Here is a 20,955-nt window from a genome sequence, read left to right on the forward strand (position 1 = left end):
ATATACAACAAGCAATGGCAGTGTCAATAGGTCTGGCTTGTTTGAAATGAAAGTGCCTCTTCTGCCACTCATCAGTTTAAGCTCCCAGCAACTCATATATGTGCAACTGTCACTCATCTTTGAACTTATGCATACAATCATTCACCCACTGCTCATTCTTGCATTCAAACCGTTTGCCAATCACAATAAGACACAAACTCAACAACTTATACAAGATTAATTAAAAGTGGAAAAAATAAAACGTGCAGAGGTATTGTCCATAGTGTATCATTGTTTTAAAGTTTCTGCATGGCTGCCACACCTCGAACCAATGAGTTGGCCACCTTAGAATTGGAAAAACAATGACATTCTATAGACAACACCATTCCATGATGGCCGTCTGGTTTAGAGGCAGTGGCCATGCGAGATGCGTTGTACTGACTGCACAGGACATGAGCTGTAAGGAAGTGGCCTCTTGGCATTGTCTGTGGGTCTGTAATATGGTCTAAAGATATAGTTTTCATAAAAAATAAGCCAGGCCTCCTGTCTTTGCGCTAACATTTCATGATAAACAGATCAGACCGATGGTATCTGGTTTTACTTTTCACCGCAAAATAATCAGGCCTACAGCCTTTATTGTATTCTTTTCACAATAAATATGTCAGGCCTACTTCCTTTATCATAAGTTTATAATTAATATATAACTATGTCAGCCTTCCTGTAAAGCCAGACCTAAAAAGGAAACGGAGCCCTTAATGCCATTTACGTTTTGCTCAGACCACAGAGAACTATTGCATGGTACTCCATTTATCTTCATTAGATATCAGGAAAACGTGACAGACCTTGGAGAAAAATACATTTTGGTTCCCAAAGGACCTACAGACTTATGTTTGTGCCACAAATGATCATAGCAGGAAACAGGCTGTTGTAGTTAAGATAATGTATATGCATTAAGGCGTGTCGCTGCTGCTGTCGGTGGGCATGGAAAGGGACCTCACACGGTTTTGTCTCTTACAGCTGTACTTGGAGTCAGGTGCCCGGGATCCACTGGTCACCTATGAAGGCGGCACACCCCCCTGCTCACCGGTGCAAGGTAAGCACAGCAGGGCTGGGGCATAGTGTGCTCCACTCTTACTGGTTTCTTCTCTCCCCTGCGAGCACTCCTTCGCCTTTTGGTTCTTCCTCGCTTGCTCTTGTTTCTAACCATCCTTCCTTCCTATCCTTTCTGCCTTCCTATCTCATTATGAAACCCTTCTCTTATTTCTCACAAGACACTGGATCTGTTTGAAACTCTGGTTAAGAAAGACCTAGGTAATATTTCCAATACCTTTAAGGGCAGGAGTAATCTCACTAAACTTGAAAGAATCACTTTGAACAAATTGGCAAATAATGATACAATCAAAAAGTGTCAGCAGATAAAGGGGGAACCCTTATTTGTGGTCCTCAATAATTTGCATTATCAGACTAAGGTTGATCAGCATGTAATGGATGAAGACACTTACATCAAACTAGACAGAGATCCCACTGTTCGATTTCAAACTACATTGATGACAATCCTTGACAGGGCTAAGAACATGGGGTGGATAAATGAACAAACATACAAGTTCCTGACAGTGCAGCACCCTAAGAGACCACACATTTACATGGTGCAGAAAATGCACAAAAACCCAGTAGAGCCACCATTCAGGCTCATCATGGCTGGATGTGGGTCACTGCATGAGCCACTAGGTAAATATCTGGACCACTTCCTGCAGCCGTTGGTCCAGCAGTGGAGCACGTACATACAGGATACTACAGATTGCCTGAAACGAATCAGTGAAGTCACTATTGCACCAGAAGAGCAGATTTGGTTATGTACTATAGACATTGCAGCATTGTACACGTCTATTCCTCACCAGGAGGGAATAGAGGCAGTAGAGTGGATGTTGTTGAGGCATGACTATGATGAAGGCACTAATGTGTTTCTGTTAGACTTATTGCATTTCTGTTTGTACCATGGTTATTTTTGTTGGCAGAAAACGTTTTATTTACAAAGAACAGGAACCTGCATGGGTTTTACTGGGGTGCCAACTTTTGCCAATATCTTTATGGCCAAATACGAAGAGACACACATACTGCAAAATGACCAGTGGACTGAACATTTAAAACTATATGTCAGATATATTGATGACATTTTAGTAGGTTGGAATGGTCCGCATGAGTTGTTGGTTAGCCTTCTGAACGTATTGAATGATTGTCATGATCACATAAAAATCACCTATTCTATTAATGCCACCACTATGAACTATTTGGATGTTCTGATAGAAAAGCAGGGAAACAGACTGCACACAAGAGTGTACAAAAAGGCCACTGACCGAAATAGTGCATTACACTATCACAGTTTCCACACTATGTCACTCAAGAACCATTTACCATTTTCTCAGTTTTTGCGTGTACGTAGGATATGTTCCGAGGAGACGCAGGGTTTCCGAGAAATGGAAATTCTAGCTCAGGCATACAGAGACAGAGGGTACCCTGAGGAGATCCTAGAGAAAGCTATGCAAAAGGCCAGTCTCATAGACAGGCATGACCTACTGGTTAAAACTAAGAAGGAACTCCTTAAAAGGGAAGTGTTTGTTATTAAATACTCAACAGCAGCTAGAGCAATAAAAAAGAGTATTCTCAAAAGATGGGAGGTCATTGAACAAGAGTTTGATTTCCAAAATGTGTATACAGGCAAACCCATGTTTGCACACACAAGATCCAAAAATTTGAAAGAGATATTCAAACAACCGCATGACAGGCGGGGTACACTTCAACATAAAGGAATGGTAAAATGTCATAATTGCAGCCACTGTGGCAATGTTATAGTAGGGGATGTGTTCCCACATTCGCACACAGGTAAACAAATCAAGTTGAGGCACACATCAGACTGCAATGTACACATGGTAGTGTACGCCATTAAATTCCCCTGTGGGCGTGTATATGTGGGCAAAACCACTAGGAAGGTGAAAGTTCGTATAACAGAACACCAGAGCATGATTAGGAACTGTAACCTTAAGTCCAACCTGGCTATGCATTGGAAAAACAGACAGCACTCTATTCCGCAATTGAGATTCACTGTGTTGGAAAAAATTGATGAAACGGTACATGTTGATGCCAATCGCCAGTTGTCTCAAAAAGAAACATATTGGATTCGTCACTTGAATACGCTTGAACCATGTGGTCTTAATGACAAATTAGAAATGTTGTGTTTCCTATGATAAGATTTATTTGCAGGTTGTTTTTTCATTAGGTTTGGGATACATGTTTGTTAGAAAAGGAATCAATTATGTTGATTAACCATAAAAAAAGGAGTGTCTAGCTAACATAACACTGGCAATGTCAGGTACACATCAGAGCAAGAGTTCAGGGTTTGTGCACCATGCCCACGTCGACAACGGGTGTTTTTTAATATTATGTAAACATAATGCGAGTCGCACAGGCACGAGATAGGTCAGAGGCATAATCGGGGTTGGTTCACTAGTAGCGCATTTTAGGAAGCATATTCACAACTTCAGGCACATTTTGTAGTCATCCGTATGAATTCATTTATTTTATTAAGACTTGGGGATGATTGTTCCACACACGGTTTCTGTCATAGCACAACTTGTTTGTAGGCAGATCTAACTCGGGATTGACCTATTTAAGATGGCGGCACCAGGTTGAATTGAATACTGCGGTAGTCCGTTTTTGATTATCTTGACCATGACGTTAGACGCACGTAAAGGAGAGAGTAGAGCAGTGTGAACGCTAACCGTGGCGTGCAGGAATACATTGGATTAATATGAAGGCTGGTAAGCGAGACTGGTGTTACGTTTAGCGTTGTAGGGTACAGATAGCAGTAAGATGCGCATACGCTGATAAGAAATTTTGGTTGGTTTCAGTGTCGAGTGACGGCAGTACATCACAGTGAGATTAAAGACTGGCGTTCTTTTGGCGCTTTTTTGGAGGGTCCAGAGCCAGACAGAAGACGCAGCAACAACCAGGTATGAAGGGCAGAGGTCACAAGTAGTTTGTTTAGTGTTAGACGGTGTGTAACAACATTTACAAGGTGTAATTTTTGTACACAGTGTGGAAGCTGGTGATTTTCGAGCATAGCGCGATATGAACAGTCATACAGTAAATGTCCAGGAAGCCCAGGTAGGATAAGGGGGGTTTCATTACACAGCGATTTAGTCTCACCATTAGTAGGGAGCTTACACGACTGTTTGGCTTTAGGTGCAAAACTGGGCACAGGTTGGCAAGCATGGAGGGATAAGGTGATACCTAGTTGCACTCTAAGGGTGGAGTTATGGAAGCATTGATTTTGAACACTCTTTTTAACCCATTTTGATTCATTTTTTAACAAATAACCCAAACATGGTAGCACGAACAAGGTGATGGTCTCGTGTATCCCTTAGTATTTGATTGTTATCTGTACACAAATTTAGTCTCTGCTGGTTTAATTACAGCATTCCCCTGATGAAGGTATTTCAATACCGAAATGCATTGGGACAGACTGAACAGTATGCTGTGAAGAACATGAGTACATGAAGTAATGTGCAGAATGTACAAGAAAGAAGCACTTATATAAAAGACAAAGTTTTCAAGAGAAAGAACGACACGTGTCATTTTTTGGATGAAGCAAATTCTTTATTGGACATTTGGTTTCTGATTTTGTGTTTGAAACGTCTTTGAAAAGTAGTTATTTGGAACAATTTCCAATTGCACCCTGAGGGGGCCAGTGACAAGTGCGCCACTCTCAAACAGTATCTGTTTGTTTGGTTAGTTTGATACTGACGGGAGCCGGTCAGTTTGAGTGGTAGCACCACATTTAACGTGAGGATTAAGGTAGGAAGACAGGATTTAATAGTACCTTTCACAGTTTAGGAGTGCAGGGCATCACGTGTATTTGTTATCCTTCTCTTATGGCCTGGAGCCCCCAGCAAATAGCAGAGGGGTGCCATTATTCGCTCAACAGACAGGAGCCAAGGCGGGGAGTCCCTTTTTTGTTCTCACCATGAAAGAGGGTCGTGACGTCATCTGGAGGTTCCCAGGATGGGAACATTTATGGCATCGAAAGGCGAGGGATTGGCATTTTTTCCTCTCCACCGCGCTCCAACTCAGCGGTCCCGGAGTTGTAGTGCTCTATTGGCTGCACCAGCAGAGCGTGTAGTATCGCTTTGGGATTCTCCTTTCACAGGTGAGCATGGTAGCTGGAGGTAGCCACGGTCCACGTGGGGTATTACCTATTTTGCCCAGACCAAAGCAAATTATTTATGACCCTACGCAGTAACCTACCCCTTTGAGATAGGGCTTGGTGCAGTGTGTGAGTTCCAGATGCAGTGTACAAACACAGCTCCTCTCTATCTATCTGTCCGGCGACCACTAAATCACCACTGTTTATATACAAAAGGATGAGAAACAGCCAGAACAACTCGTGCTCAGCAATGTGTGTCCAAACTAAGGGTGAGCGTAGTCCGCGAAGTAGCGCTAAGCGTAGCTACGCGAAGTGCACTTCGCTCTACGCGAACTATGCGTAGCTACACAAACTGCATAGTGCACTGTGCAAAATGCTGTTCGCACTGATTGGATGCTTGTCCGCACTGTGCAATCAGTGCAAACTGCATCTTGCACAGTGCAAGCGGTCGTTTTCTGCCGCTCGAGTAGATTTCTACTCGAGCGGCAGCTTTCTCAACGCAGACTGGGGGTTTCTCATCACGAGTAGTCATGAGCGTACAAAACCACTCGCAATGAGAAACCTGACCTCCCCCGCGTTGAGAATCTCGCCGAGAGGTTTATTTTGCACGCTCGCGATCGGCAACTTGATGTTGCTGATCACGAATGAGGAAAAAGTCTCACCGGGTTGTTATTTTGCTTGCTTGCGGTCGCCAACTTGACGTTGAGGACTGCGAGCAAGCAAAAAATGACCGCTGCACTACGCTACGCGTGTTTGCACTGTGCTACGGGCAATTTGCGTAGTGCGAAGTAGTGCAAACTTCGCAAACTACGCGAGCGTAGAGTTTTGCTTAGGGTTAGTCCAAACAACGCAAGCGCAACCATGCTTGCCTTAACCACACAAATGCCTTAACCACACATATGCCTTAACCACACAGTGCACGGTCTAGCTGATGGAATGGGGGGACCCAGGAAGCGGAAGGATCGGTAGAGGACGTGGTGAGGTAAGTGGCGCCAGGGCCCGGATTTGGGGGGATGGGGGTAGTTTTCAGGGCTGGGGATGGGTCGAGGTTGTTCTCTGGGATGGGTGGCCAGGGAAGTTTTTAGGGCTCAGGGTAGGGGGGGTGGTTGGGGTAGTTTTTAGCGCTCATGGAGAGTCAGGAAAGTTTTTAGGGCTCAAGGGAGTTAGGGTTGTTTTTAGGGCTCAGGGTGGGGGTGGGCTAGCTTTTAGGGCTCAGGGGTAACGGGTTGTGTATAGGGCTTGGGAGAGGGGGTCATTTTTAGGGCTTGGGGAAGGGGGTTGGTTTTCAGAAGGAAGGGGGTAGTTTTGGGTCTCAGGGCAGGGGCTTGGGGGCCATTTTAGGACTCAGGGCATGGGTCAGCGATTGAAGTACTTTTTGGGGCTTTGAGAAACGTTTTAGGGCTCAGGGCGGGGGCTGGGGTCAGGCTAGAATTCTGGCATGAGGGTGCTTTAGGGCTCAGGGCGAGGGGCAGTGTTTCAGGGGGTTACACTTATATAATAAGTCTTAATCACGCATATGTCTTTGCCATACATGCCTTAAGGCATATGCATGGTTATGACTCATGTGGTTAAGACTGCATGGAACTGGCATGCGTGGTCCATCATACAACCCACCAGGGTGGACTGCCCCTCGTCCTTAGACTGGACAGGGAGTCCACAGGCTTTCAAATGCACTGTGCTGATCCCCACTTGGTGAGTCCACGGGAAATAACCTGTGTGGTGGAGGGATATCTTGACATAGCTTGTGCTTTTGTTCCTACTTTCAAGCTGGGTTTAACATGGTGATTTTCCTGCTGCAGTCTGTTGCCACAAGTATGTAGCTGTGGCCCAGTGCTTAATTTGAACCAGTGGTTTCCGGTGCTTAGCACCGGCACTTATTTGGTTTCCAGTTTTCAGCAAGGCACTTAATTGTCAACACAGTACCTATAACAGTCTGCCACATGGTGGCCCTGCTCATCTAATTTAGAGATGCGGAGAACAACAGTTGTGAGGAATGGCCTCATCAGCCGTTCCTTTAGCTTAGGGGACCGGGAATAATCGGAACTGTCACACTTGCGGGAGAGAAGGATGGTTAGTAGTTGTTTTGGTACCGTCATTGGCAGCAATGACGGGGCAGTGTGTGGGGCAGCTGCAGTGGCCTCCTAGTCAGGGCCCTGGCACTTAATATTTTACAAAGTAAGCAATGGTGTGGCTGGTCAGGTGACTAGCTTTTGCTATTCAATGCTTTATTTGAATAATTTCCCTGTTAATGCGGGTTGTTTCAAACGGGGATGTTTTGCTTTCCTTCTAATGGATCTCATTGTGTGCCCCGTACTGCGGGCTGCAAATCGCGCCCTTAATACTGATTTTGTGAGCTCACTGCATATGTATACATCGACAAGAAGACATTTCGGCCATTTAGATAGGTAGAAAAATCTTTTTCTTTACAAATGGAAGGGGTCTGCTATTCAGCATTGCACAAACTCCTAATTCTGATATAGTAGTGGGTGGCTGTTTTCTTTATTTTTCGGTAACCGTTTACGCAAAGGGCGTCCTATTCAGGAGGTGATTGTAAAGTCCTGGCCTGGGCCTACAACAGACCGAACTTCGGGACACACTTGTGCTGATGGTGGCTAGCACGTAACTTAACCACGCCCAGTGCTCTGGGCCTTTTATTAACACTTACACGTTCCCAACGCTCACGCTGGACTGAACCAAAGCCCCTCCACGCTGGAGGGGACAAATTGTCTACAGGAGTGGGAGGGGGCGTGCGCTGCAGTGGTACACCCCACTGCCAGCAACACTACATTCCTCCTTTACCTGGGAATAGAACAAAACACTGGAACAAAAAAACACACACCCCTCCCTTGCATAGTCTCTGGTAGTGCTACTGATAACCATAAAGCATTTCTCTGATAGTCTCTTGTTAAACGTTAAACACAAAGCATTTCTCTGATAGTCTCTTGTTAAATGTTTAGCTGGTCAAGTCTCTGGAACCACAGTGTGACAAAAACATTCAGAATACAACAAACAGAACAGTCTTACTTTCTTCTCGGCGGGGTCACCGTCTGGTTCGCTCAGCGCCAGCAGTGTGCCACAAAGTCCCGGTACCTCTGGGATGGTCTAGGGCACGGACGTAGACTGTACCTCCCTTGGCTTCGCCCCTCCACTGTGGCCTGGGATGGCTCTTCAGAGTCTCTGGTTTCGCTGACGCTGGGGTTCTCGGCTGGTCCCTCGGGCTCGTGATCGCTCGGGGTGGCGCTGCCGGACTGGGTCGTCAGGGTCTTTGCTCCAGTGGGTTCTGACGGTCTGCGCAGGGGGGCTGGACGCCAGTCGTCCAGCTCAGGACCATCACTTTCCTCGGGCACTTTTTTGAAAAAGGACACATTTCTTGTTACTACTTCTCCATTCCTGATAGCAGTGACCATGGTTCCTTTTACTTCCGTCACTCTCCAGGGATCAAGTCCAAACGGTAGACGGAATTTTCCTCCCGGGTGGCGGTCCTTGACTAGGACTCTGTCTCCGACTTGAATGGGGCTGTCCGCCGCCCTCCGTCTCTGGGACGCTTCTTGATTGTTCTTGGTGCGCTGTTCCATGGACCGGTTCCTGGGAGCTGGGGATAGCTCCCACATGGGATGGTGCGGGATGGTGTCTGTGATTGCTCGATTGAAGGAGAGACGGCTTGGAGAGACTCCGGTGGTGCAATGTGGAGTCAGGCGATATTCTCGAAGAAATTGATACAGGGCCAGCTCTAGACTGTGGCCGTCGGCCATAGCGATTTGGATTGTCTTGTTTAGAGTTCTCATTAGCCTCTCGACTTTCCCGTTAGCCTGGGGCCATCTTGGTGTTATGCGTTTATGTTTGATGCCATGGTTCTGCAGGTATTCTGTGAACTCGCTGCCGTTGAACGGGGGCCCATTGTCCGTGCGGACTTCTTCCATGATTCCGTGGGTGGCAATGATTTTTTCGAATTTTGGGATCACTTCAGACGCCGCCGTAGACGCCACTATTTCCACCTCAGGATAGCGAGAGAAATCATCAACCACGACGAGCATGTACTTGCCGCCGGGGAGGCTGCCGAAGTCTGCGCTGGCCCGCACCCACGGGGAGGTTGGCCCTTCCTCGGTGAGTATGGGTGCTGGGGGGTTGGGTAGGCTTGTCGCAAGGCACACTGGGCACCTCTGGACCACTTCTTCGACGGCCTTGTCGAGCCCCGGGAACCACAGCTTGCTTCGGAGCCTGTTCTTGGATTTTACGATCCCTTGGTGTGATCCGTGTGCCAACAAGGCGGCTTGCTGGGCGAGGCTGTTGGGCAATACGAGGCGAGGGCCTCTCAGGAGGCACCCTTTGGCTGAAATAGACAGCTCGTGTCTGACTTGGTGTAGGGCTCTCAGAATAGCCTGGGCCTTCGGGGTGCGGAATGATGCTGGGCTTTGGAGCGCCTTCCAGTCGCCAGATTCTACGGCTCGGATCGCAATCTGGAGGCAGTCATCGTCCTTGGTGGCTCTTGCCACTTCCTCCAGGGACATTGGCCGGGGTCTTGACCTTTCCACGATTAACCGGACGTACTCTTCTGTGTCCGCTGCCTCGGCTGCTTCTGCTTCGGTGACTGGGCGGGCGTGCCTCGACAGGTAGTCTGCAGGATTCCGGGTGCCAGGTCGAAATTCCACCGTAAACTGGAATTCTTGCAACTGCAGCACCCACTTTTCGATTCTCGGGGGTGGGCGAGAAGACGAGCCTTGGAAGAGTGGGATGAGGGGTTTGTGATCCGTGATCACTGAGAAGGGATGTCCATAGAGGTAGATGTGGAAATGGCGGCATCCCCACAAGATGGCAATAGCTTCTCTTTCTATCTGCGAATACCGTTGCTCGGTAGGTGTCAGGGTGCGGCTGGCGTACGCAACTGGGGCCCACTCTCCACACGCTTGTTGTTGAGACAGAACAGCTCCGAGGCCTGTCGGGCTGGCATCGACCACACACAGTAGTTCGGAAGACACCGCACAGGCGCAGCGGGCGACGGGTCCCATAGGCGAAAACCTGCACTCTGGTGGGGTGAAGTGTAGGAGCATTCTCTAGATTCTGATATACGCTGGCGGCCATGAGGTTGATAGTTGCGCCCGTGTCGATGAGGGCTGTGACCGTTTGGCCGTGCACTTGGACGGTGCACATTGGTTCGGTAGATGACGTGGCTGCCAAGGTGTTGAGCATGCGCACCACGTGGACGGATGCGGCGTCCTCCTCATCGTCATCCATGTCACTGCTGGTGGATGTGTTCGGCAGCGGCGCCATCTGTCGCACTCTCCTGGGTGGGCCACCCTGTCTCTTTCTCTGCGACGACAGGCAAACGCTCGCGAAATGATTGGCTTTGCCGCAAGCGCTGCAGATCTTGCCTTGGGCGGGGCATGCTCCTTTGTGGGGAGTAGCGCCTCCGCACCACATGCACGCCTGGTCGTGGGCGGTTTAGGCCGGTTTCGGCCGTCCTTTGCGGGGTGACTTCATCCGGTTATCTGGAGCATGTGACTTGATGGTGCACACAGGTTCTGTCTTGACCGTAACGGCTGGCTTCGGCTCCATGTGGGCAGCGCGGGCTTTAGAAAGTTCCTTGGATCGCCCCAGGGCTAGGATGTCGCGCATAGACATGGCGTCCGTTTCTAGCACCCTCTCCCGCAACTTCAAGGAGGCGCACCCCTGTATGAACTGGGCGCGGATTTTGTCTTCCGCATCCGGGAGGGTGCACGTGCTGGCTAGCTTCTTGAGTCGGGCGTAGAATACATCTACGGACTCCTTTCGGAGTTGGCGGGCTTGGCGGAGCAGAAAGCGTTCGTAGTCCGCGCTGACGAACGGTTCGAAGTACCTCGTGATGGCGTCACGTAGAGTGATGTACGTATGGGGCGGGTCTCCCTCCGTGACGTCCTTGGAGATGTCGTGGATGGCTTCCCCTCCCAGGTGCAAAAGCATTGCGCGGCGTCGTTCCACCGCAATGTCCGCCGCGATGAAGTAGGTCTCCAGGCGTTCCACCCACCTCCTCCACCGGGCAGCCTGTGAGGGAGGTGTCCCTGTGACAGAGAAGGGCTCTAGCGGCGGCACGTTGGCCATGATGGCTGAACCGAGGCAGTGGGGGCGACAGGCGGAGCCCTAGAAGATTTTGCAGGCTCCCGCAGGCACCAGCGATGGAAGCAGGCAATCAGGCACAGTCAACGCACGTAGGCCGTCAGCTCCGCGAGAAGCGTGAGGAAAGGCAGGTCGCGATGCACGTAGGCCCTCAGCTCCGCGAGAAGCGTGAGGAAAGGCAGGTCGCGTTGCACGCCTGAAGCGTGGTGTCGGGCGCTCACAGCGCATGCGCGGGATAGCCGCGGGGCCGCACGGGACCGGGGGCCGGAGAGAGAGACGCAGCCTGGGGGCTCGATGCAGCAGGTGGAAGCGGGAGGACTCCTTGGGGTACCTGCGGGCAGCGGTCCAGTCCACGCTGCAGATGAGGCCACGGGACTGCCCGGGAGGCAGGCGGGAGTCGCGCAGGAGCACCGGTGAGAGGTGCGAACAGCAGTAGGCGGGCATGCAGGCCTCCGGTTCCACCGAGGTGGGCCACAGCGGGCAGGCGGGCCACGGCAGGCGGCAGGCAGTCCGGGGGGCCGGGCAGTGTGCCACGTGCAGGCTTGCACGCCGTCGGTCACCGGGCAGCAGGGGGGCGCACCCACGGGCTGTGGCGGTGCGACAGGGCACGCGGTAGGGTGGACAAAAGACCACTCTCGTCGCCAGTGTAAAGTCCTGGCCTGGGCCTACAACAGACCGGACTTCGGGACACACTTGTGCTTATGGTGGCTAGCACGTAACTTAACCACGCCCAGTGCTCTGGGCCTTTTATTAACACTTACACGTTCCCAACGCTCACGCTGGGCTGAACCAAAGCCCCTCCACGCTGGAGGGGACAAATTGTCTACAGGAGTGGGAGGGGGCGTGCGCTGCAGTGGTACACCCCACTGCCAGCAACACTACAGTGATCATCGACGGAGTATGAGCAGAAGCGACCACGGTGAGTCCCTGTAGGTTTGGATGAGCGAGAGCAGCCGCGTAGCTAGGGGGGGGGGGGGTGAGGGGGGCGGTCCGCCCCGGGCGGCACTATCCTGGGGGTGGCAGCCGCGTGGCCCGTTGCAGTGGCCTTTTTAACAGTTAAATCATTAAGAGAGTTCTGAGTTCAGCTTCCCTGATTTCAGCCCTGGGTCCCGGTAGTTTAAAATACTGAAAGTCCCTGACCTGACCTCTGATGACGCACTGCAGCCTCGCTGATTGCAAGCAGCCTGGGTGCTTTAAGCAGAAGCCCTGGGTTTCCAAGGCTGCTTGTCAATCAGCGAGGGGTACACCTCCATAACCGCACCCCATCCTGGGAAGAGCTGCTGTGCACCCGAGGCTGCCTACGAGTATGACCGGGCCTGATCTGCAGCACACGTGCTTTTTGTAAAAACAAGCAGCAGACTTGCCCGGATCGGAGGAGGCTGGCAGTTCGTATCCGAGCAGAGGCAAGTTTAATTTAATTATTCTACACAGCACATCTGCGTTCTCTAAGTAAAGCAGCATGTTTGCATCAAAATACATAGGTGGACATGGAGACACCCATGCTGCACTCATAAAGCGTCTCCCTGATGCATAGTAATGCAGGCAGCACTATGCACTGCCTCACATTTCTTTAAGGTGAAAGTCCCACACAACAAGGCCTCGCAAATCTTGATTTCCACAATGATTTTGCACTGGGGCTGCACCACAGAGGGGGGAATCTGATGCAAAATCTCAGTGAATCTGGACCTCGAGCCCTGCTGAAGTGTGACACACAAAATGTGTAGAGCGCCTGTCAGAGGACTCGTGACGCGGATCCTATGCACAGCGCATGTACCAGGCCAAGCAGAAAGGTGCTAATGTGCACACTTTGTGCGTCTCTTCATACATTCACGAAGCGCTTTACGTGTTTCTTGATTCATTTATTCATGCCATAATTGACATGTTCACCCATTCATGCCATGCTTTACTTGTCTCTTCATTTATTCACATAACGCTTACGTGTCTCTTCATTCATTCACTTATGCCACACTTTACATGCCCAGTTATTCATGCCATGCTTTATGCCTCTTCATTCATTTAAGACGCGCTGTACGTGATTCTTCATTCATTCACTCATGCCACATTTTCATGTCCAGTTATTCATGCCGAGCTTTACACGTCTCGTCATTCATTCATCACATACTTTAGATGTTTCTTCATTCATTCACTTATGCCACACATTATGTGTCCATGTATTCATGCCATGCTTTACACGTCTCATTATTCATTCACTTATGCTACACTTTACATGTGCTCTTTGTTCATGCCATGCTTTACACATCTCTTCATACATCCACGAAGTGCTTTACCTGTTTCTTCATTCATCCATTTATCCTGGAATCTGGGACATTTTTGCCCAGTCGAGGTCACTGCAATTTGGCACAGCATTAAGTGAATCCGTAAACCACATAAGCTCCTGATGCCAGCACTCTTGCTAGGGCTTGGTCTTGCTGATGGATCAGTGTTCAACATCTCCCCTGGGGTTAGTGCCTACCACTTGCACAAATCTGTCAGCAGCAGGCACTTAACACACACTGCTATCTTTCGACAGAAGCATGCACTACGTACTGTGCCCGCCTTCTGCTACAGGCGTCACTGACACTGCAGCAAAAGCTGCTTCAGGCTCTGTTGACAGAGCAATGTGAACCAGTCAAATGTGCAGCGCTGCGATATTTGAATTGATGTTTCTTTTCCGTGCTGTTATCACCAGGAACAACAAACTATAGTGCCTTCTTTCTGTGACATCCATTTATAAAAAGTAATTGGTTAAAATATGGCATTTATTCATTACCAGTGTTGACTCTAAATTTAAATTGAATTATGACGTAAGCAAAACTAACTGCCTCCTGGCTCCGGTTAGCTCCTCTCAAAAGTGCTTTCATTTCAAGGACGACGACATGAGTACACCCTGCTTTATGTAAAAAAAATAAAAAGCAGCAGACTTGCTCGGATTAGAGGAGGCTGGCAGTTTGTATCACATGCAAGTTTAATTTAATGATTCTACAGCACCTTTGTGTTCTGTAAAGCTGCATGCATTGCCCACTCGAGGTCGCCGCATTGGCACAGCATTTGGTGAATTGGTAAACCACATAAGCTCCTGATGCCGGTAAATAATGCGTAGGACCATGGGTGACGTAACTGGTGCTCTAGCAAAGCACTCAGAGACAAATGGGGTACTCTCATAATACGATGTATGTCTGTTTGCCAAAGAAAGAGCCCCACGTGTTCTAGAAATTTATATGGATTTACAAAGAGCATGACACTGGATCACGGCATTACTGTGAAAGGATATGGGGCCTAAGTTAAAGGTTCATTCAGTTTTATTACAATGGCACATAGTGCTCTTTGGGCTTGATATGTACCCAATATGATTTAATTTCAATATCTACCCGCAGCTTGCTTCAGTGAAAGGAAATGTTTTGCTCAAGATATAATATGCTCATTTGGACGGTACTTTGTTTTGATACTCATCTCATGGCCATGTTGTTTCAGTAGGGGGGACGAGCTGCCCAATATCTGGTATTGTATCATGTCAATTGATACGTTTCAAAGTAACAGGTGGTTATGCGTGCCTGGCCCCCCTTTTATCAAAAGTACAGTTAATTTCCATGCATTTAATGCATCACATTATATCTCCTTGGTGTTAATGGTGCACAGAATGCGTTCAAGATTTTCGTATTATTTTCTCAGGGCTTGCACTAGATCTGGAAGGGCAGGAGTTAACAGACGGCCCTGGGCGGTGGGAGCTCAAGCAAGCTGACCATGGGTATGGGGGCAGGAATGATTATGTATTATGTTATTGCTCAATAATTGACCCATGTAGCCTGCACTAAACAGAGTGGGGGCCAGTCCTGCCACATTGTGTAGCCATTCGCATGAGATGAGATGAGCAAGCAGGCAGGTTGACTTAAAAGTACTATTACTGCTCAACTCATTATGTTTTAGCATATACAAATTATGAAAGGGCATGTTGTTGTAACCAGAGACACACAAACCACTGACTGTCAAGTTGACATGTGTCAGCAGCAGGCGCATGAACTGCGTGAGATTTCTTTCACAACACTTGATGTCACTGTTGCTCTTCATGCTAAATTGACCTCAAATATATTTTGCTCATGGATTTTTGAGCTATCCCTCAGGTGCTAGCTCTCCTGGCTGTTTGATAAGAGTGTACCTGCTGAGTTTACCGTTAGTTCACATTTGAAGGAATTGTCGGTTAGTTACAAGAGAGCTGCTAATATCTGTGTGTGGTGTGAACGTCACGACTTTGAACCCCTGCGCGGCCAACAGGGCCGTTCAGCCTGATGACATCCAGAAAATGAGGTTTATTAAAAAGAGAGAACATAGTGCCTATTTCCAGGGCTTATAAAAACAATATATCCACAGCGTTAAGTGGCATATAATCTAGTGTTTAGAGCATTATTGAAAGTGGACAGAAGATCATGGAATATTTGAGTTTCTATAATTGGAGAGGCAGACACTGAGCGCAAACACCCACTGCACGTCATGTTGAATTAAACCAAACAAAGATAGCTTAGAGTGTTTTTACTTTTATTTCCTGGGGAAAATATCACACTTCACAGCAATTTTACTGTAAAAATGTGCATGGGGACAAGGGGCCTGCATGTTACTAGTGACGGAGAGGGGGCATCCATCCTTAGTGATCGCAAAAGAGAGACAGGGTTTTACACATTACTCATGAGACTTTCATGTGAGGTCTTCAGTGTATCCTCGTTCCAGTAAACCAGTAATAATAGCAAGTGTCTTCTTGTGATCACCCAGACACATTTAATAGTGATGTAGGTGCGTGGCATCGGTGCACAGGGGCATCAAGGGCAGCTGAAACCCTGAGTATTGCTTTACTTTGCTATGCATACACCAGGCAGGGGCCCCAGTTTTCCTGACTGCACAAGGTTAATTGTTTCCTTGTCAATCTCTTTCTTTCACCTCTCGACCTTTTAGAGATATTTTAATTATTATTGCTCTTTACTGTTTATTTATCTACCTATGCTTGGACCATAGGTATCTCGTCGTTCTTGTTAGTTCCTGTATTCTCCTAACAATTTTCTGGTGGAGTTACGAATTCAGTGTGGATGCAGCCTATGCAAGGGTGAGGCTGACAGTGCTCCAGGAAGCATTTGACTTGTGCCCTCGGATTAGATCTATACACAGGGGCTTAGAAGCCTATAGGTATCCACCAAGCACCCTCAGACATAACTGTCCAGAACAGCTCTTGATGCGCTCATAGGTAATGTGAATAATGAGGTCTAGAACACGCAACAGGGATACCATCCTGGGGGCCAGTGTGCTACAAAGAGGACCTGTAACGTGGTCATATCCCAGTCTTACTTTTTAAATTACATCACTTTTTAACTGTTGCTGTCTGCCAGCCACAGAGTCTTTGGCTCAGTCTGTAGAAGGGGACCCCGGAAGCTTCAAGCAGTGATTGCTCACACTTTTCTGTCTCAGCCTGACTTGGCAGAAGTCTTCATCTAAGTCTGTGCCTGCTCCCCCACTGAGCGCAGGGCAGGATGCTCGTATCCACACACCGACCTGATTGAAATGTAAAACATAAGTGTGTCATAGGAGCTAAATACCTTGACACTAATGTACAGGACACAGCGAGTTGGAGCACCACCACTGTATGGGCCAGAGCTGAGCCACATGGCTGCTCCCGGGTAAGGATTTGTGCCATATTCTCAAGAAGTATAACTGCAGGCACTCTCTCACGCATTATTTCTCACCTGCGTTTACGACTGTGTAGCCTTGGACTGTGTCATGTATGTGCATGTAACTTGCACGATCGGGTTAAACTATTAGCGACGATACTAAGTGTCTCTCGGACCTCTTTCAAGTGCTTGCTGTCCTTTTTCCCCAGCACACCTCCCCTAGGGGCGGCAATCTGAGGGATAGCCCCGGGCGCCACAAGCTCTAGCTATGCCCCTGAGCGAGAGGCAGGCGTGGGGAGGCCCGGAGTGCCTGTCTTACGCCTTGGTGTGAAGCGCTCCGTAGGAAAGGCAAAGAGTAGCTATTTGTGAGGGCTTCGGGCATAACGGCCAGAGCTACCAATTTTGGAAATGGGGACCCCGGTTCGAGTCTCGGCGTCATCGCAGCAACCAGCGATTCTGGGTGGATCACTTCATATCCCTGTGATTGTGGCGAATGTGACCTTGGATAATGTAACTGGTGATCATGTAAAGTGTTATTTACATCTCGTCGCAAAATCATAGTTAAAGAGAGAACTATAGGTGTACTAAAGATTATTGATAAATGTTTTTGTATCGCGCCCCATAAGGAGTCTAATAGCGCACATGGACTATAGTTACCCCTTTACCTCTTGACAGTACGGATTGGGAGCTCTTAGATTTTCTCTTATCCATTTCAGTCAAAATGATACGCATAGAATGGAAATCTTTTCACCTGTTCACTTACCATACCTGCTGGACTTGGGTTTCATATCTTTGTGGAGCTCATACTTTTGTTGAAAGAAAACAGTATTTGCCTTCAAATGCTAGTAATATATGGCATTCTTTAGATAATTATATGGATTTGTCTACTCAGGGGTTGGTAGCTCAATATCCTTTTGAATCCATCTCTTAATTTAATTTTTTATAGGTGTAGCAGATGCCCCTTCCTTCCATCCCACCCTCATTCCTTCCTTCCAATATCCTTTCCTCCTTCTCTCTTTCTTTCTCTCTTTCCCTTTTCACTTCTATCTTCTCGCTGATGTATCATATTTACCAAGCAAAACAAACTCCCACATGACTTCGCTGGGATTTGTGTAGATGTTCCATCTGTCCCATGTTCCTGGGGTTTATACTTAGTACTTGATGAATTTGTAATGCCGGTTATCTTTCATGATATTTACCTGATCATTTCCATATGATAACTTTTCTATCTTTTTTATCCCAGTCCAGATGTTATTTGTTATGTATTCCTTTTTAACTTTTTAATTCTTCATTATTATATATCTGTTTCTGATTTCTATGTATTGCTATTGCCTTGCAATTGTATTACTTTTTATCTAAAACAATAACATATTTGAACAACAAAAAAATATATATATATCTTGTGGCAAGGTTTGGCGTTTCGTGACTGTATTTCACAGTTTCCTCTAGTTTGGCCACATAGTGGCACCAGCATTGCTAAACAGTCCTGTAGTGCAAGGAGTATTAATGAGAGTACCTCCTCTTTGATCCAAATTGAGCCCCAGTTGTTTGTACCCAGATTCAGCCTGCTGGCTCCTTTTTGAGCAGTAGCCTGGTACTCAGTTTAGCCAGTGGAACAGCGGGTAAAGTTTTAGCTTCTGGCACCATGGTAGATTGCCGGTCAGATGCTAGTCTAAGAAGGCCTTTACGTTTGTTGCTATGCCAAGAACCATGGGATTTTTTATATATTTTTTCTTCTAGGGGATAGATTAAATTCATTGACAGCGGTGCACAGTGCTTCAACGGGGCACTTAGGGGCTTTGCCAAACTATAATGCCATTTCTTACCTAATGATCAGGTTGAGTTTGGTCATCGCTAAGGGCCATGGTACTCTACCAAACCTACAGAATCCAGCAAGTGCATGTGTTCAGGCTCTGTACAACTATGGATTCAAAGGAAAACAATAATTGCAACCCGATTGTGGGAGACATCTTTAGATGTTTTCGTGCACCTTGCCACATCCTAAGAGAGCAGCCATGCAGTCAGGGGCATTGGATTTCTGCGATTATGTGGCTGCTGATTTTTATTTTTTCGCACAAATATGGATTTGCCGCACCTGCCACATATGGATTTGCCACATTTGCAACCTATAATGCTGCATTAATCGCTGCGTTAACCACAGATTGTTAACCGAAAAAAATGAGGCAAAAAATGGTTTCTAGTTCAAAAGGTACTAAAAAACGTATGCTGCATTATTTGCCATTTCTTGCCACTGAAACATGATTCCATTGGCCCTCCATGGGGTGCACTGCAGTTCATGTTCATGAGGGCGTATCTTGATGGAGCAAGGTTAGTTTGCAGTAAACAGATCAAAGTTACGTCGCGGTATATGTTCGCGTGTTGGTCAAGGCCCATCGCAAAGGTGAACTTGTCATTTTCCACTCATACAACCTCCTCGTCCTAGTCCTCACATAGGTGAGTCGGTCCCGCCCCCACTGACAGGCCTTTACAACGCTGCTAGTCTTTTATTTATTTTTAATATATAAACCCCTCCCACCGTATGACGCCATTCCTGTCAGTAACAAGACCAGACACAGGAGGGAGGGAACAGGACTGGGATGAGGAGGACCTTAATTGGGGTCATGAAGATTACCAATAAGTAACAACTCATTTTTCAACTGCTCATGTCTGTTTTGATTAATAATCTTACTAATGAGCTGAATTCTTCCCACAGAAAGTATTACCATGTGTAAAGTTGACAAAAGAATGAAGTAATATTATCAAAATGTGTCTCATTGTGCTGCACAGTTTGCCTTATCTTGCCACTACGGCATGATTCCAGTGGCCCTGCATAGGGTGCGCTGCAGTGCCTGTTCATGAAATAGGTTCTTGATGGGGCAAGATCAGCGCCCATCCTTCAGAGGTGAACCACTGGACTATGGGGGATTAAGTGATGGTGACATCCGCTATCCATAGCTCTGTAAAATGGCACTCTGGCGTAGACAGCGATACAAGTAAACGTTTTTGATAACCGGGATTAACCCTGCAGCTTGCACACAGTATGCTTATGGGTATTTTCCCTCTAGATCAATGAATCCTCCATGTTTGTGTGACCATCCCCTAAGCCTTCTTGTGCCTTTTATCCAATATGCAAAAGTTTCAAGGATTGATAGCCAAAGGGTCCTGTGGGGTTTCTCACCCGCATTTGGCCATGGGAGTTCTATTCAATAATTATAACTGAAGAGTCATTCTAACCCAGATCACAGCAGGGGGCCAACTAATAAACTACACAACTGGCTTGTTCTTTTCCATAGTGAGTGGTAGGCAACATCATGATAAAGTCATAATACGCCTTATTTTCATTCTCTCATGCCCCGTGTTGAATGAATATTATAGTACAGCTGCTGGCAGCGACCAGGGTGGTCATTTTACGGCCCGAATTATATTCCCCAACAACTGAAACAACCAGGACTTCAGGCAGTCTCATCGACAATGTGTTGGGCTATTGCCTCTAGGCTTACCCAATGAGTGTTGCCCTACTGATGCAAGGGGCAAGTGTTAGGACACACTATAAATCGTGTGTTTGTGCTACAGATAGGATGCTGGCGTCCTTTAGTTAGACCATGAGTGGCCTCACCAGTTTCCACATGAGTGTCTAAAGAGGTCCGAGAACTTACAGGGCATCACTGAGTGCATCACAACATGGAGGTTTATTTTATCAGTAAGGGCCAGGGATTGTAAAGTAATCTCTCATCCTCAGGAGATGATGCTGGTAAGAATTGACTAAAGCTTGGTGGATGACAGTGGTCAGGAGATTGAGACGCCCGGCATGCTCGGGCAATGGGGCAAAATATGTTATCTTGTATTTTCACCAAGTGCTGGCCAAGAAGGCCATTTGGAAAGCAGTTATTGCTCACAATAACAAAGCTGTTGAGTGTTCACTGATCAGAAAGCACTCGAACGACTAAGTAAGGCACAATGTTTTCCAGGTATGACAGTAATTTATACAAAATATTTTAAATCATGCCATAACCAACACTGTCATCTAACCTTTCCTCT

General features: G+C 47.4%; 1 protein-coding gene across 3 annotated transcripts in view; it reads left to right on the forward strand.

Annotated features, from left to right (window-relative positions):
* Positions 1–20,955, forward strand: part of LCK (LCK proto-oncogene, Src family tyrosine kinase) — a 564,072-nt gene that overhangs the window by 389,437 nt on the left and 153,680 nt on the right. For all 3 annotated transcript variants that reach the window (XM_078680721.1, XM_078680719.1, XM_078680720.1), the window contains exon 3: positions 997–1,072. In XM_078680721.1, the coding sequence (XP_078536847.1) occupies positions 997–1,072 (76 nt within the window). The remainder of the gene's footprint in view (positions 1–996; positions 1,073–20,955) is intronic.

The sequence above is a fragment of the Lissotriton helveticus genome, chromosome 3_1 (assembly GCF_964261635.1).
Source record: "Lissotriton helveticus chromosome 3_1, aLisHel1.1, whole genome shotgun sequence".
NCBI classification, from domain to species: Eukaryota; Metazoa; Chordata; class Amphibia; order Caudata; family Salamandridae; genus Lissotriton; species Lissotriton helveticus.